Consider the following 14978-nt stretch of genomic DNA (forward strand, 5'->3'; position numbering starts at 1 on the left):
CAGTGAGTCTGAAAAACCTCAGGGTCAGAGGAGTCAACCTAAATTTGTTCTTTCTTTGTTGCAGATTTTCTGGGTCTATAGATACTGTTGTCAAGCTAAGCACATGCTAATTTACCAGGTACTGAACACTAGTACCACTAGCCCAGGGTATTAAAGCTATAACTGAGGAGTTCCTAAAATAGTAATTTTAGAAGCTGCCATCCTTCCCACTCCCTCTGTCCTTATGCTGGCTGAAATTTCATCCAGGGATTGAGTACCTGGTTCAATGTGTCATAGTAAAGATTAGTCCTCTTCATGACAACCCTGGTCTGTATATATGTATGCAGTGGTGGTGATGGTGGTGGCAGGAGGTTATGGGTTCAGTTTTCTCAGACCTAAGAATGTCTATGATGCTTTTGAAAATTGCTTCTTGAATTTGAACTTTATAATCATCAGAATATCATATATTTCATAAGTTTTTACCTTTTCTTTTTAAAATTATTAGGAAATTCAAAGTCAAATTGCAAATCAACCCTTAAAAAGTACATAGAATTTCAATGCATGTATTTTAAAAAATGTTTTATTTATTTATTTAGGAGACACACACACAGAGAGAAAGAGGCAGAGACACAGGCAGAGGGAGAAGCAGGCTCCATGCAGGAAGCCCAATGTGGGGCTCATCCCGGGACTCCGGGATCATGTCCTGAGCCAAAGGCAGGCGCTCAACCCTGAGCCACCCAGACATCCCCATTTCATGTATTTTGGATACAAATCGTGGCCTTGATTTCACCTTTTTTTTTTTTTTTAAGATTTTATTTATTTGACACACAGAGAGAGTACAAGCAGGGGGAGCGGACGAGGGAGAAGCATGCTCTCTGCTGAGCTGGAAGCCCCATGCACTGCTTGATCCCAGGACCTGGGATCATGACCTGAGCCTAAGGCAGATGTTCAACCAACTGAGCCACCCAGGCGCTCCTCACCTTATTTCTATCTTAATGGTGTTTGTCTCTCTTAAATACATAGTTAGTTAGTTAGTTAATCATATTTATCCTACCTCTATTCAAGGAGGTTTTGGAATGGAGATTTTGTGTATGCGCATATATATATATATGCACATTATAGATATGGATATAAATCGGTATAAACACACACAATTGTTATTGTAAAACCTTTTGGATAAATAAAACTATCTATATTCTTTATTTTGTGCTGTATTATAAACAATTGTTGGTGGTATAGGCCTTCACGGAAGAGAAACCTAAATTTATAACAGTTTCACATTCATGATTTCATTGAATTCTATCAAAATCCTGAGAAGTGGGGCTGATAATATTTACATTTTACTGAGAAGGAAATCAGAGGGAGATATTTTGAACTGCCCAAAGCCACAAAGAGCAGAGAATAGAGAACCAGTTCAGCTCATATAGCTCTTACCACCAAGGTAGAGTCCTATACTGTTGCTCTCATCTCCACCCTCCCTTATTTTTCCTGAAAATTATCTTTTGACTGTCTGAACATGTTTCGGTAAATCTTTCAGGTACCAGCCTAGATTTTATAGACATCCCTTTGGTTTAGATAATTAACCGTTTTCTTTCTCCTATCTGATTCACTATTTCTTCACTTGCCCAGGCCTCTTTTCAGCTGTGATACCAGAGATAGTTATTCACTCCTTTCCTGTTCCTGCAAAATATCCTCTGCATGATGTAATGAAACTGGCACTGGACTAGGAATTAGTTCTTTACCAGCTGTGTAGCCATGAGCTAGCTACTTCACTCTCTAAGTTTCGGTTTTGTCATCTGTACGATGTGGTGACTGGAAACTTCTGAGCTCCCTTTTAGCTTTCCTTCTGTAAACTAGAAGCTCATACTTCACACCCATGGCCTTAGTCAAGACCCAGTCTTCCTCTCTCTGATTATCCTAGCAGCTCAGTTGAATGACATTTGTGGTTCTTCAAGAACCTCTGCAATTTATTGTGGTGTGTGTCCAAGATAAGAAGGATGGATCTGTGTGGTGCAGGAAACAGGGAGCTGTCTTCAATGGGTGTAAAGTTTCAGCTAGGCCAGATGAATAAGTTCTAGAGATTTGCTATAAGACCATAGTGCTGGTAGTTAACAGTACAGTGTTAAGAGGGTAGACTTACCCCCAAAGGGATTAGTCTTTACCCTAAAATGAGAGTGAGGGGCCAAGGAAACTCTGGGAGGCATTGGATATGTCTATTGTCTTGATTGTGGTTATGGTACCATGGGTGTTTGTGTATGCCCAAACTTATTAAAATGTATATATTAAATATGTGCAGTTCTTTATATATCAACTATACCTCAATAAAGCTGTTAAAAAGAAATGGGTCCATTTATTTACCTTTGATCATGGTTAGAGCCAGCCAAACATTAAAATGGTACTTTAAAAACTTTGAAGCCTCAACTCTTTCCCGTCAGACATCATAGCCAGAGCTTTGGGGAGGAATATTAAATGAGTTGAATTTGGGCAGCCCAGGTGGCTCAGAGGTTTAGTGTTGCCTTCAGCCCAGGAAAGAGGCCTGGGATCCAGTCTCATGTCCGGCTCCCTGCATGGAGCCTGTGTCCGGCTCCCTCTACCTGTGTCTCTGCCTCTCTCTGTGTGTCTCTTATGAATAAATAAATAAAATATTTTTTAAAAAAATAAATGAGTTGAATTCTATTCAACCACTCACTAAGTGAATGATGTTGAGTGACTCCCTATAGTTTCTTGAGCCTTAGTTTCCTCATTTGTGTGGTGAGAAAGACAGTGCCTGACTCACCTATCCAGAAGGAGGGTTAACAGTGACAACATGTGTGGAAGGTCTGTAAAAAGCCAACTCAATGCCCTACTATTTATACTTAAAATTTCCCTTTAGTGATAATGCCATGCCTTGCATCAGCCACAGTCCTGAGCTTGTATTACATCAAAGTTCAAGGTAGGAAAAGCATTTGTTCATCTCCGCATTCACACATTAATTTACCAAACATCTATTGGCTTGTAAGGCCACAAGGATGAATAAAGGCATTGCACTTTCAAGGAGCTCATAGTCTAGCAGGCAAACACACAAATAAATAACTGGCACATGATGTGAAGATAACTGTCCTAGAGATGAGTATAAGATGTCAGAGAACACCCAGGAGGGATTGCCAATTCTGTGCAGGGGAGGTGGGAAGTAGCATTAAACTGACTGGTTCATGGGGGGGGGGGGAAGAATGGAACAGGGAGAAAACATTAGAAACTTCTGGGCAGAAAAAAATCACACAAACCAATAAAGAGAGAAATAGACATGCATGCTGTGTTCATAAAGTGGTGAAAGTAGAAAAGTGACTCATTTAATGCGTCTGGGGTGAGGCGCAATAGAGAGAGATTAGGCAGGAGGAAAGTCTGGAAAAGGAGGCTGATAACAAAATCAATAGGAGAAATGGATGAACTTTTTTTTTAGTTTAAATAAATCAAATTTTAAAAAATTAAAAAAGAAAATTCCAAATGTAATTTGTATTAAATTGGGAAAAGCCATAAGCTTCTTGAGAGGAAACAATCCAAAGGTACCATGAAATTGTTTTATTTTCTTGATGATGATGATGATGATGATGATGATGATGATGGTGGTGGTGGTGGTGATAGTCAAGGCTGGGCTGCCAAATCAGAGATCTAAAAATATAGTGGCTTAAATATGACCTAGGCCAGACAAGCGCTCTGTTCCATAGGATCACTTAGGGACCCAGGTTCCCTCTATCTTGCTGCTCCCTTGTCTCCCATGTCATTGTCCCTGGTCTCTGTAATTGAAGTTGAGCCTCTAACATGACCTTGTTGCAGCCTTTGGGAAGGCCACAATTTTAGGACAAATTTATTTTAAGCTAGTGACATGGAAGGTTGACTCAAAAATTCTTCTCCATTCTATTGTGATCTTAATAATGTGTCATGCCAGTCTGCAAGGATGGTTAGGAGATAGAGGCTCTATGTTCATTTATGCATCCAAGAATAGAGAGAGACCAGTTTAGGGGACAACAGTCTGCCAAAACTTCCTGATTAGTGAGTCTCATAAATTCCTAGATTTACATTTGCTTCTAGTATTTATCATTTATATTGTTACGTTGGTCCTCTAAATGCCAGTGTTGATTACTTAGCCTAAAAAGTGCTTTGGATGATCTAGGATTTACCCAGTCAAATCAAGAAAATGTGAAATGTATCCCTGTAGTCAACATTCAATTTAGTTCACAAATTTAAAACTATAGTATTAGAAAAACACTGCAATTTTGAATCACGTTGCTAAATCTGTAAGTCTAATGTTGTAGTCTCCATATCAATGCCCTGCAAGAGGATTAAGTTTTTATTTGGGTCAACAAAGCAGAATTCCTGGAAGAACCTACTATTTTCAAGGCATAAAGCCAGCCTACGTGGAAATATGAGGCTCTTAATGGGGTTGGCAACCCAAAGTCACACTATTGGATGTGCAGCTGATTTTTGGTGGCATGGTGGGACTGATGTCACTGGAATGCAAAATCATAGGGTGAGAATAGCCAATATAAACACTTAATCCATGTGTGCTATTGTTCCTGTTATGACTATTATTTTAAAATTATTTAATATTGGTAGGCTTAAGGATATAGAAGTGGAGTAAAGAGAGCTTCTTTCACTAATAGGTCTTATTATATATATCTTGTGGGTGTTTGGAGTTGGGAGAGTCTGGAAAAACTGTATTCCTAAATTGTCCCTGTTGATCAAAGTCCCTAAAAACTAATATTAATGGTGGGTCTCTCTTGCTTTTTCTCCTTTCATCCACCCTCTGCTCTTGCTTCCCTCTCTTTCTCTTGCTCATTCATTCTTGCTGTGCATAGTTCCAGATTTCATCTTCTCTCACCTCTAATTGGTCTCCTTGCCTCCTTTGCTGGGATGATCTTTCTAATCTGCAAAGTTACTTTGTGTATCTTTTGGTTAAATCCCTTTGATGTCTCCCCGTCCCTCCAGTGAAAGTTTAAACCTCTCACAAGGCTCTCTACTGTCTTGCCTCAGCCTCACTTTCTAACTTCATCTCTCTAGCTACTATGATACAAGCTAATTCAAGCTAGAGCAAGTTACCACAGTTGCATACATCTCCATCCTCTGGCCCAGGGCATACACTGACATCACTGTGCTTTCCTGGACATGAATGCCCTGCCTCTCCTTTGTCCACCTGACAAATGCATACTTCTGGCCCAACACAATATCATTTCCTCTTTTTTAACCTTCTATGTATGACTCTCCCTATGTATATACCCAGGCAAAATCAGTTATTCTATCATCTGTAGTTCTATTGCCCTTTATATATATATCCAAGTTGAACTCAGCACTTATCACATTACATTATTGTTTATTTTGGGGGCTTTATATCTTCCAAGGGACTAAAAGCTTCTTGAAGCCAGGGACAGTGTCTTCTCTGTGTCTCCAGCTCTTAGCACATTCAAAGCACCTGGAATATGGTACACATTAAGCAGTAACAGTGGTATTACTATAGCGACAATATGTTGAGCACACATAATGTTCTAGGTAAATTACATGTTATCTAAATATCTCCTATATTCCATATGAGGAATCTAAATCTTACAGAGGTTAAATAATTTGTCTGGAGTCATATAGCAGGACCAACATTAATACCTAAATTGGACTACAAAGCCCATACTATGCTGTTGTTGACTAGATGCAGATATAAAATGTCACTTTGGAAATGGTGCTAAACTACCACATTAAACTAAGTTAATGAACTACAGACACAAAACTCACTGTTACCACCTACTAACAAGGCCTGACTTGCTTAGCATTGGTGATTATTCAGACGTAGCATCTACAGAGCAATGCAGTACAAGTTGATACTTCTTGTGCATTCGAAAGGCTCTTACCTCTTGACAAGATCCTCCATTCTCACAATAGGTCGATGTCCTATTTTAGGGGTGTTATGTAACTATCTCAAGGTCACACAGCCTAGCACCAGCTGAACAAGGCCTAGAAGTTTTTTGGGTTACTTAAAAAAATTTTTTTTTCTTTTTACTTAAGCCATTAAATCCCATTAACTGTATTTCTAGAGTGAAAGTCCTATGCCAAGTTGAAATGGATGCTCAGTAGAAGGGGCCAGGATTAAATGCCACAGACTTTCTAGAGCAAGACAGTATCTGAATCTATAAGAGGGAGACCAGAACAGCAAAGCTTGTCTAAAACCACCGGTGGCCACAGTACCATACCTTTCAGTAATGTTGCATCGGTTAGCTTGTTGTATAGTGCAAGCCTAAAGCTAAAAATGTGGTTCAAAACAAAATAGGAGGTTTCTCTAACCTCTAATTTAACTGTGCGAGGTCTCGTTATTAATTAATAGGTGCCTTCACCAAGGACAGTTTAAGAAAATCAGACAACTGCCAGGTTGCTTCCTATTCCTCTCGACTTCTTATTGGATAATTTTTATCAAGTGAGCTAAGCACACATTTTCCTGTAACTCAGTTATTCAGCAAAAAACATCCAAAGCTACTTAACTGACGCAAAGCAAACAAACGCAATAGCCCTGGTTGTGATGCTTTCCATTTAAAGGGACACTCCCTTCCTTTAGAGTCGCCTTCCCCGCACCACCACTGCACCAAGGGCTAGTCTGTTGTTTAAAATAAACACTTAAAAGGTTGACATTGAGTGGTATTAAAGAGCCTGGGTTAATGAAGTAAGATGAATCAGTTAGGTGAAGCACTTAATGTTCCAATAATTACATTAACAGCCTCCCCCTCCCCATTTCAAACGTCCAAATCCAGCCCTTCTCTTGGGGCGAGGGGATGGGGGTGGGGGGGGAGGGCGTTAAACTTTGTGGAATCCCGGTTTTGTAAGGATATTGACACAATAGATGCTTGGCAATTAAGCTAGAATTCCACTGCATCTCCCCCCTTTAAAGGGACAACTTTATTTTTGAGGGAGCCCACCTAACAATTTTATGTTCAGTCATCTGCAGAGAGCAGAACCGGCCAGGCTTTTCCTTTCGGAATCTAAAGTAGAAGCTTTATTTCACTGCAAGTTCTCTGTGACATTTTGCACTCTCGTGATTTAATGCACCAAAGAGGATCTTTAACTCTTGGTCTACACCAGTGCAAATAAAGGTTAAATCTCTCACTAACCATCATGAACTAGCCTAATAACTCACGAGAGGCTATGGAAAAAGAAACCGAGGGAGCAGCTGTGCAGACTTGATTAAAACGTACAAAACCCGCACAACCGCAGGCAAAGGTCCTGCATCCTCACATAGTCCTAGTACCGGCTGCGAGGTCCGCAAGCAGGGGAACTTCCACCGCGCCAAAAACACGATCCTGCGAGCAGGGCCTAGTAACACTGGAGCTTTTCTTCCGAACGGTGTGCAGACCGGAGCCTGCGCTGAATGCCGGGGCTCCTATTGGCCACGCACCGTGGGGGAGGAGGAGACTGGCGGGCAGGGAGACGGGAGGAGGGGAGAAGGGGGCAAGGCCCGGTCCCTGCCCCCTCCCCGCCCCCTCCGCAGGCTGCCGCCGGCGCCGAGTGCGTGGTTACTATGCAAATTGCAGCGATTGCGGAAATAAACAAGGGGGTAGGGAGAGGAGAGAGGGACTGCGAATCGATTGCAACTTCTGCAAAGTCTCGTACAATCCAAAGCACACAAGGCAAAACCAGAGAGAATCTGAGAACCAGCCAGCCCGGGTTGGATTGCTATCAAAAGAGGAGGAGAGAGAGAGAGAGAGAGAGAGAGAGAGAGAGAGAGAAGACAGTGAGAGAGGCAGAGAGCGCGCATTGCAATTGCAAAAGCCTTCTGATTTGGAGTTAAAAAAAAAAAATCTCCAAGAAGCCTGCAATTGGCCAACAGCTTTAAAAAAAAATCTCTTCCGGGTTTTCAACGGTTCCAAGTTTATTTAGATCTTTTTTTTTAATGCAAAAAAGGGGGACAACAAATGAAGCCATTCGTCTGAACATTTTAAAGTTTCTCACGTACTCTTTTTACATTGCAATGGTACGTGGTACATCTTAAACTTTCTATTTTGCGTTTATACGATGTGTGTTTTATAAACAACAATAATGGTAGAATGGTTTTGTTTAATGGCTAAGACTTTAAAATTTCTCTGGCTTGCATATGCATTTAAGTGATTGCTGGGTGAATGTTTATTGTGATGGTTTTGTTTTAAAGACGTAGCTTTGTGGATGGCTTTTTTTTTTTTTTTTCTATGTGCATCAGAGACCGGGTTTCCTTTTTTTTTTTTTTTTTTCCTCCCCGAGATTTGAAAAAATTGCTGAGCTTGACAGATTTTTTTCCTCCTAGCGCTTGCTCGGTTCCAGAAAGGGGGAAAAAAATCCTGTACGTGCTCTGTTCTGTAAAAAGACGTCTGGCCTCAGCAGTCAACCTAACTCGAAAAGAAATGTCTGGACCCGGAGAATAATTGACGATTCGATCCTCTAATCAATGGGACAACATGGGAGATTGACAAAAGCTTTATCCAATCGTGAGGAAGCCTGGGTGTACAATGGTTCTCAGTAGCCAGAGGGGGCGGGGCAGAAAAGATCTAAAGTTCTCTGCGGCTCTGAAGGGGATGGTGTGGTTCAAGCTGTCAAAGCTACAAGCTCTTCCGGATTTAGCAAGCACAATAGGAAAGAGTTTTTGAGTTTAAGAAAAAAAAAAACTGATTGGGGGAATTTTTGCATGAATTGTAATGCTTTCCTAATTGCCTTTCGGAGAAAGTTAGAAAAACTCTTCTAGGGAAATATTAACTTTGCATTATTATTTTTGAATTCGGGGAAGCTTTTAACTGTTGTGCAAGGGGAGGTTCAACTTTTAAAAATGCGTGGCTTAAAAACTTGCCTGAACTATCCAGGAGAGTACTGAGCTTTGGAAAGTCACATATTGGATAGGCAGCATTACAAACTTCCCTGGTTATCTTAGAAGCTTTGACTTTTCAAGTACTTCGCAGGAATAGGCAAGCCTCTCTTCCTGAACTCCAAACAGTAGTTTTAGGGGAGATAGAATGTTTCACAGGTGGATTGACAGCTGTTTTATATATTTGAAAGGAGGAAGGGGAGAAAGTGTTTTTTTCTCCACTCTTCTTGAATTCTGCTGTTTAAATATATGGTCGGTACCAAATAGGATATTAAGGCTGGCCAAGTTCACATTTGTTCTTGTTACCACAACAACCCCTGTGGAGGGTGTGTGTGTGTGTGTGTGTGTGTGTGTGTGTGTGTGTGTGTGGAAGATTGTTGACTTGCTAACTCTTAGCTGGAGTCTGGCCTCTTGGACAAGTCTTTGATACCAATCCAGTGGAAGCCAACTGCAGTAGCTTGTCTTGGAGACAGTAACTGGCAGCCTCTGACCAAAGTACATCCATCTCTTCCTTCCCTCTGAGCACCTAATTCTGTTGGGAACCGAATGGAAAATAAGTATGGGCTCTTTCCCATCTTTGGATTAAATTCCCATCGAGCTATTTCCCAAGGCTTTAGGCCTTCTAATCAAATCTGGTTTGGAAATTTGACGTTAAAATCCACTTGGATTCTCAGTTCAGTGACATTATTCAATTTAGTATTATATGCATCTAAGAAAGATCTGCACACAAGTGACCAGCAGGTCAAAAAACTAGAGAAAAATATTGGAAAATGCTAGTGATAAAGTTAGTCTTGGTAACAACTACAGAGTTAATGGCATTGTCACTTATGAACCCCAATTTTATCTTCACTGCTTTGGGCATTAAAATCTAAATCATATTAATAAGATCTTCCTACCAAGTAACCTCCCGAAATGAGAGGTATTTGAGCTGTACATATAAGTGAAACCTTATTGACGTAATTTATATATCTAAGAGGATTTCACTAAAGCTGGCAAGGTAACATTTCTGCAAATAAAACACAGTAAATGCAAGGCTGGGCTCTGTGCCAGGAAGAATATGGATAGCAGAGAGCATGACAGGAGCCTCCTTTGCGCAAAGACAATCCCATTTCAAGGCAGCCTCCTAGCACTTGCAAAATAAATGATTGGAGCGGTTATTTCCAATAAGGGGTTTATCCTTCCTAACAATGGTTCATTTATGTGATTGCAGGAAACTAGGTTTTGTACTTCACCTGTTTCCTACAACTGTTCTCTCTTACTATCCTTTCTTCCTTCTCCCCTCCTTCCATCCGAGCTCTCTCTCAAGTGTCTTTAGTATCTTTGTGAACTCTGGACAAGGATTTACTTTTGCAACTTGGGAAGAGGGGAGAGTTGGAAATGTTTTCTACCCCCAGACTGCCCTTTGCGGAACATCTGTTTCTTTGTGTGTGTGTTTAAATTTATGCCTGTTGGAGAGAAAGTTACCAGAAGCCTTTCTGTAACTGTAACTCTTCTACTGTATTTTTCTCAGTCTTGTTTCCAAAGGCTGTAGTTGGAACGGTGCTTTGTAGAGTTCCCCCCGCCTCTCCCCCTCCTGCCAAGCCCCCCCCCCCCATCCCGCGGGGGAGGGAGCGGGAGCTGGCGGAGATAGGAGAGAAAGCAGGAGCGGATGTGCAGGGCTTTGGTGCTGAACTTGGATCCAGCCCTTGCCTAGAGGGCGCAAACAATCGTCCCATATCCAAAAGTCTTACGAAGGGCGCCAAAAGTTACTTAAGATAATATTGCTAACCGCAGAGAGCTGGAAATCGCGGGCACGTTCACTGCTGCAACAAAAGAAGTTTTTAAACTAGAAATATCAGCATTAAATTACTTTTCCCTATTTTTAAAAACCAGGGCGGTGTTCCAATCCCTTAAAAAAAAAAAAAAAACCTTTTCTTTTTCTTAAGATTCGGTTAAAAGGAAGAATCTTTCTTGTTTTGGAAAGAGGCAGATGTGAACTCTATCTTTTAATACAGCAAAAGAAAGATTTTAATCTGCTCTGGAAGAGAGCTTCCCAAGAGTACACACGGAACAATAACTTCTCACTGTGCCTCAGTTACATGTTGGGACTGTCAGCCAGAAACTTCTATCGAGGAAACTTGGAGCGAGTTGAAGTTATAGATCCCAGCAAAGGTTTCCGTGGCCAGGGAGGGTGTCTCTGTAACTCAGCTTAGCTTTTAGGACATTTCTCTTCTGCTGAAATCCAAAAGGAACCAAGGAGAAGCAGTTATTTAGTTGGGGAAAATGGGACTCTCTCATTAAAGATTTAAGTCATTATCTCCCCTCACCCCTTAATAAATAATTTGAGACGTTTCCAAGGATGTTTAGGAGCGGGGTTTGTGAAGATGGTCTTGAGCATTCAGAAATTATTTTAGCCACAAAGCAACTGGAGAACAAGCATACAATGACTTTAGACACATGCAGAATATTTCAGAGGATTATATTTTGCTTTTTCCAGTAACAGATTTCTTGCCCCTTACTTAAAGGAAAAAAAAAAAAGGTGGAGGGTGCAGAGGGGAACGCAGTCTGAATGAGAGTGGCCTTAGCACGTCACCTCTCACTCACCTGCAGAGTGGGCATTCCTACAGGAGTTTCCCCTTTTCAGAGGCTCTCTGGCTCTGTAACCTCTGCCAAGGTGCAGATTTCCCAGTCTGTGTGCCAGTGTCTTTCACCCTGGTCTTTCCTCTTGGAATTTTGAGAAGGGTTCGCAAATGCAGCAGGCTTGCAAACTACAGTTAGGAAGATGGGGGATGATGAGATGGGATAGGGGTCAGGGAAAAAGAAGGGTTTTGTTGTTGTTGTTGTTGTTGTTCCATCAGAGAGGAAAGCCTGGAGAGAAAATATGAGGTTAAAAAAAACTGGAAAAGCAGGCTTATTGGCAACTTGCCAAACCCTAAAAACCACCCCCCTTTTATGCCAAAACAATACTTTAGCAAACCTAAAATAATTGCAGGAAGCTCTTTTCCATTTTAAGAATGATTACCTGGGGGAGGAAAAAAGAGGGGATTCTTAAAAGGCACCCTTCCAGAGGTGTCCCAGGAACGGGGACGGTAATGATAGCCTGTGTCCAGTTCTGGGCACGCGTCTGTGGACCAGAATATCTCCCTTCCCTTAGGGGACATCCCTTTCACATTTTTTTTTCCCTCCTAAAAAGAAAAAGATGTCACAGCTAAACCACTGTTGTTTCTGAACGTGATAGAACTTTTTCTATGGCGTCTGTGTTCAGACCCACTAGTTTCACAGTCCTGGGAGGGAGAACGCTCATTAATCTCCGCCTCCTTTTCTCCAGACACCCCCCCCTCTTTTACCGCCCCCCCCCAAATCCGATGACTCTTCTGTGTGAAATTATTCCCCACCACCCCCGCTTCTGAATGCCATAGGACTGAAGCTGCACAAAGTTTGCAGGATTTTGTGCATAATTACCTCTACCGACGATCTATTCCCACAGAAAGCTTCGCTGGAGAGATTACAATGCTTTGAGCCGTACCGCATTTCAGAAGGGGGGGGGGCGCGGAAAAGTTACCTAGGAGGTCTGATTTTTAAAAAAAATTTGCATACATGCAAATTTGCCCCCCCCCTGCCCCCCACCCCCCACCCCCCCCGGCCTGCTCCTCGGTTTTCTACGTGCGCACACAGCGAGCCGGGAGCGCAGGGCAACCTGGCAAAGTTGCCCAAGTCCTCCACCGAGGTCCGCGAAGGTCTGCGGCGGGGCTTGGGGGATGGGGATGAGGAAAAGTAGTTTTGTTTGCTTAAGCACATCCTGTGGCAGCCTATAGCTGCCCGGGAGTACAGACTGTAACTGCTCCTCACTGCGTTACCCAGTAATGCGCTGAGCGGGGAAGCGGGGGCGGGGGGGGCCGAGGGAGCGAGAGAGCCTGCGAGCGAGCGAGGGAGCGAGAGAGGGAGCGAGCGAGCGAGCGAGCGAGCGCGAGCGGCCGCGGAGGCTCGGGACCCGGCTGGCCGCGCGGCGCCGCAGCCGCCCCCTCCCCCACGCACCCCCCCCCCCCCCGGCGGCGGCGCGAGCGGGCGGCGGCTGTGCGGTGCGGTGCAGAGCGGTGGCGGAGGCGGGCGCGGGCGCGCGGGCAGCTCGCGGGCACCGGGCCGGGCGGGCGGGCGCGGGAGCGGGAAAGGGTGCGCTATGCCTTTAACGCCCGCGTACAGTAGACATGTATAGTGGAGTGTAGGGAAACTCTAGGCGGGGTTAAAGTTCAGCTCATGGAGCGGCAATCGCGCTGGCTGGCTGGCTGCAGTTGAGCCGAGTTGGAAATGTGAACGCAAGAAGCAGGCTTGATTTTTTTTTCTCCCCCCTTCTCTCTCTTTCTCTTCCTCTCTCCCTCTTTCTCCTTTCTCACCCGCACTCACGCACACCTCCAAACCGCACACCCAGACGCACACGCACACCCCACCGCCCGGCAGTTATGTATTCTCCGCTCTGTCTCACCCAGGTAAGCAGCTGTTTGGATGCGGCGGGGTGTGTGGCAGGGCGGGGGGCGCGGGGGCGCGGGGGCGCGGGGGCGCGGGCGCGGGGGCAGCCCCGGGGCCGGGCGCGGGGTGCCGGGGACCGTCGCGCTGGCCAGGCCCGGGGCATGAGCCTTGCTGTGTGCCCGTGTCTGCGCGTGTTTCTGTGTGTGTGTGCGCGCGTGTGCTCGTGTGTGTGTTGGGGGCAGGCGGGGGGGGGGGGAAATGCAGCTCTAAGAAAGTAACTTTGTTTCCACGCGGGTGCATTCCTCTTGCACGGCCATTTGTGTGGGCACATGGCTAATGGCGCCCTCTTATTAATGCGTTAATTAATATCGGGGCGACTGACTGCGGAACGGCGGTGTTTTCGGACGCCCCGCACGTGTTTCGGCGGGGTTGCAGCCCATGACACGCTGAAATCTGGACTCAGCGTTTCTGCAGCCGGCAGGCCGGTGTCTGTAGTTCCGCGGCTCCGGGGAGGGGGCCGCCCACCGAGCCCGCCGCGCGCCCCGCACGCTCCGGGCCACGGAAGCCCCCGGTGCGGGGGAACTCGCGCCCCTGCGCCCACGGCCCGCGCGCGGAGCCCGCGCCGCCGCAGCCTCCCCAAACTCTTACTTTTGTTTATTGTTTGTCAGCCTTTGGGGTCCGGCCGCGGGCGGGACGCGGGCGGGCGGGCGGGCGGGCCGGCGCCCCGGGCCCGGCCGGGACAGCGCCCCTCGGACGCGGGCGGGCGGCGGCGGCGGCGGCGGCGGCGGCGGCGGCGGCGAGCCGGCCCCCGGGCTCGGCGGAGCGGGCTGCGTGGACGCGCGTCCCCCGGCGCCGGCCGGGTGGAGCCTGCGTCCTTGCCGCTCGTCCGTCGCCCGCTCGCTTTCCCGAGTGAAAGTTTCGGTGCCGGCACGAGCCCACGCCGCGCAGGGCTGCGAGCCGCGGAGGCCGCGGGCCGCGGGCCGGGGAGCGCCGGGCGGAGTTGGGCTCCGGGCCGCGAGCCCGAGCAGCAACCCGGGCCGGACGCGGCTCCCCCGCCGCCGCCGCCGCCGCCGCCTCCCGCCGCCGCCTCCCGCCTCCCGCCGCCGCCTCCCGCCTCCCGCCGCCGCCGCGCGACTCGGGCAGCTCCGCGCGCAGGACGGGGGCAACTTTTCCCCTCCGACTCTGCTCCGACCGTGGGTCCCTCTCGCCCCCCGCCCCTCCTTCCCAGGTCCTCCCTTTCCATCCCTCTCTTGTCTGCACCACCCCTGGGCAAAATACTGCTACTCCACGGCCCCAAATCTGGTCCCTTTTGAATATATTATTTATTTTCTTGGACTAAAAGGCATGAAGTCAAAGTGATTTTTGCGCTTAAAAAATTTTTTTTTATATTTATTTATTTTTTTTGGGAAAAAAGTGTGAGCTTTCATACTGTTTTGGTACGTTGCAGTCTGACCATTAATCACCTACATGAAGTTGTATGCTCCATATAAAATGTTTATTTATCACTCCCTTAAAAAAAAAAAAACCTGCTGCCACTTATTGCTTTCATTTAGCAGGAGATAACGGTTTAACCCGAATACTTTATGGAAGGTTAAAAAGTACCAGTGATTTTTTTTTTCCCCCTTTCCTCTCTAGATTCTGGATTTATTTCTCACATGACATCCTTTCTTATTGCAATATCTAACAGGAATAATACCGGTATTTGATCTCAGAAGAC

General features: G+C 45.6%; 1 protein-coding gene and 1 long non-coding RNA gene across 9 annotated transcripts in view; one reads left to right on the forward strand and one right to left on the reverse strand.

Moving 5' to 3' along the window:
- Window positions 1-10855: 10855 nt before the first annotated feature.
- Window positions 10856-12038, reverse strand: LOC129496804 (uncharacterized). The gene is made up of 3 exons (XR_008661846.1): window positions 11820-12038; window positions 11402-11665; window positions 10856-11032 (listed from the first exon to the last, which is right to left on the reverse strand). It is a non-coding gene; the product is annotated as an uncharacterized LOC129496804 (long non-coding RNA).
- Window positions 12039-12948: 910 nt separating this feature from the next.
- The window catches only part of NFIA (nuclear factor I A), a 368402-nt gene continuing 366372 nt past the window's right edge, over window positions 12949-14978 (forward strand). For all 8 annotated transcript variants that reach the window (XM_055305118.1, XM_055305120.1, XM_055305119.1 and 5 more), the window contains exon 1: window positions 12949-13281. In XM_055305118.1, coding sequence (XP_055161093.1) covers window positions 13255-13281 — 27 coding nt within the window. In that variant the 5' untranslated portion in view covers window positions 12949-13254. The remainder of the gene's footprint in view (window positions 13282-14978) is intronic.

Source organism: Nyctereutes procyonoides, unplaced genomic scaffold (genome assembly GCF_905146905.1).
Source record: "Nyctereutes procyonoides isolate TBG_1078 unplaced genomic scaffold, NYPRO_anot_genome, whole genome shotgun sequence".
In the NCBI taxonomy this organism is placed as follows: Eukaryota; Metazoa; Chordata; class Mammalia; order Carnivora; family Canidae; genus Nyctereutes; species Nyctereutes procyonoides.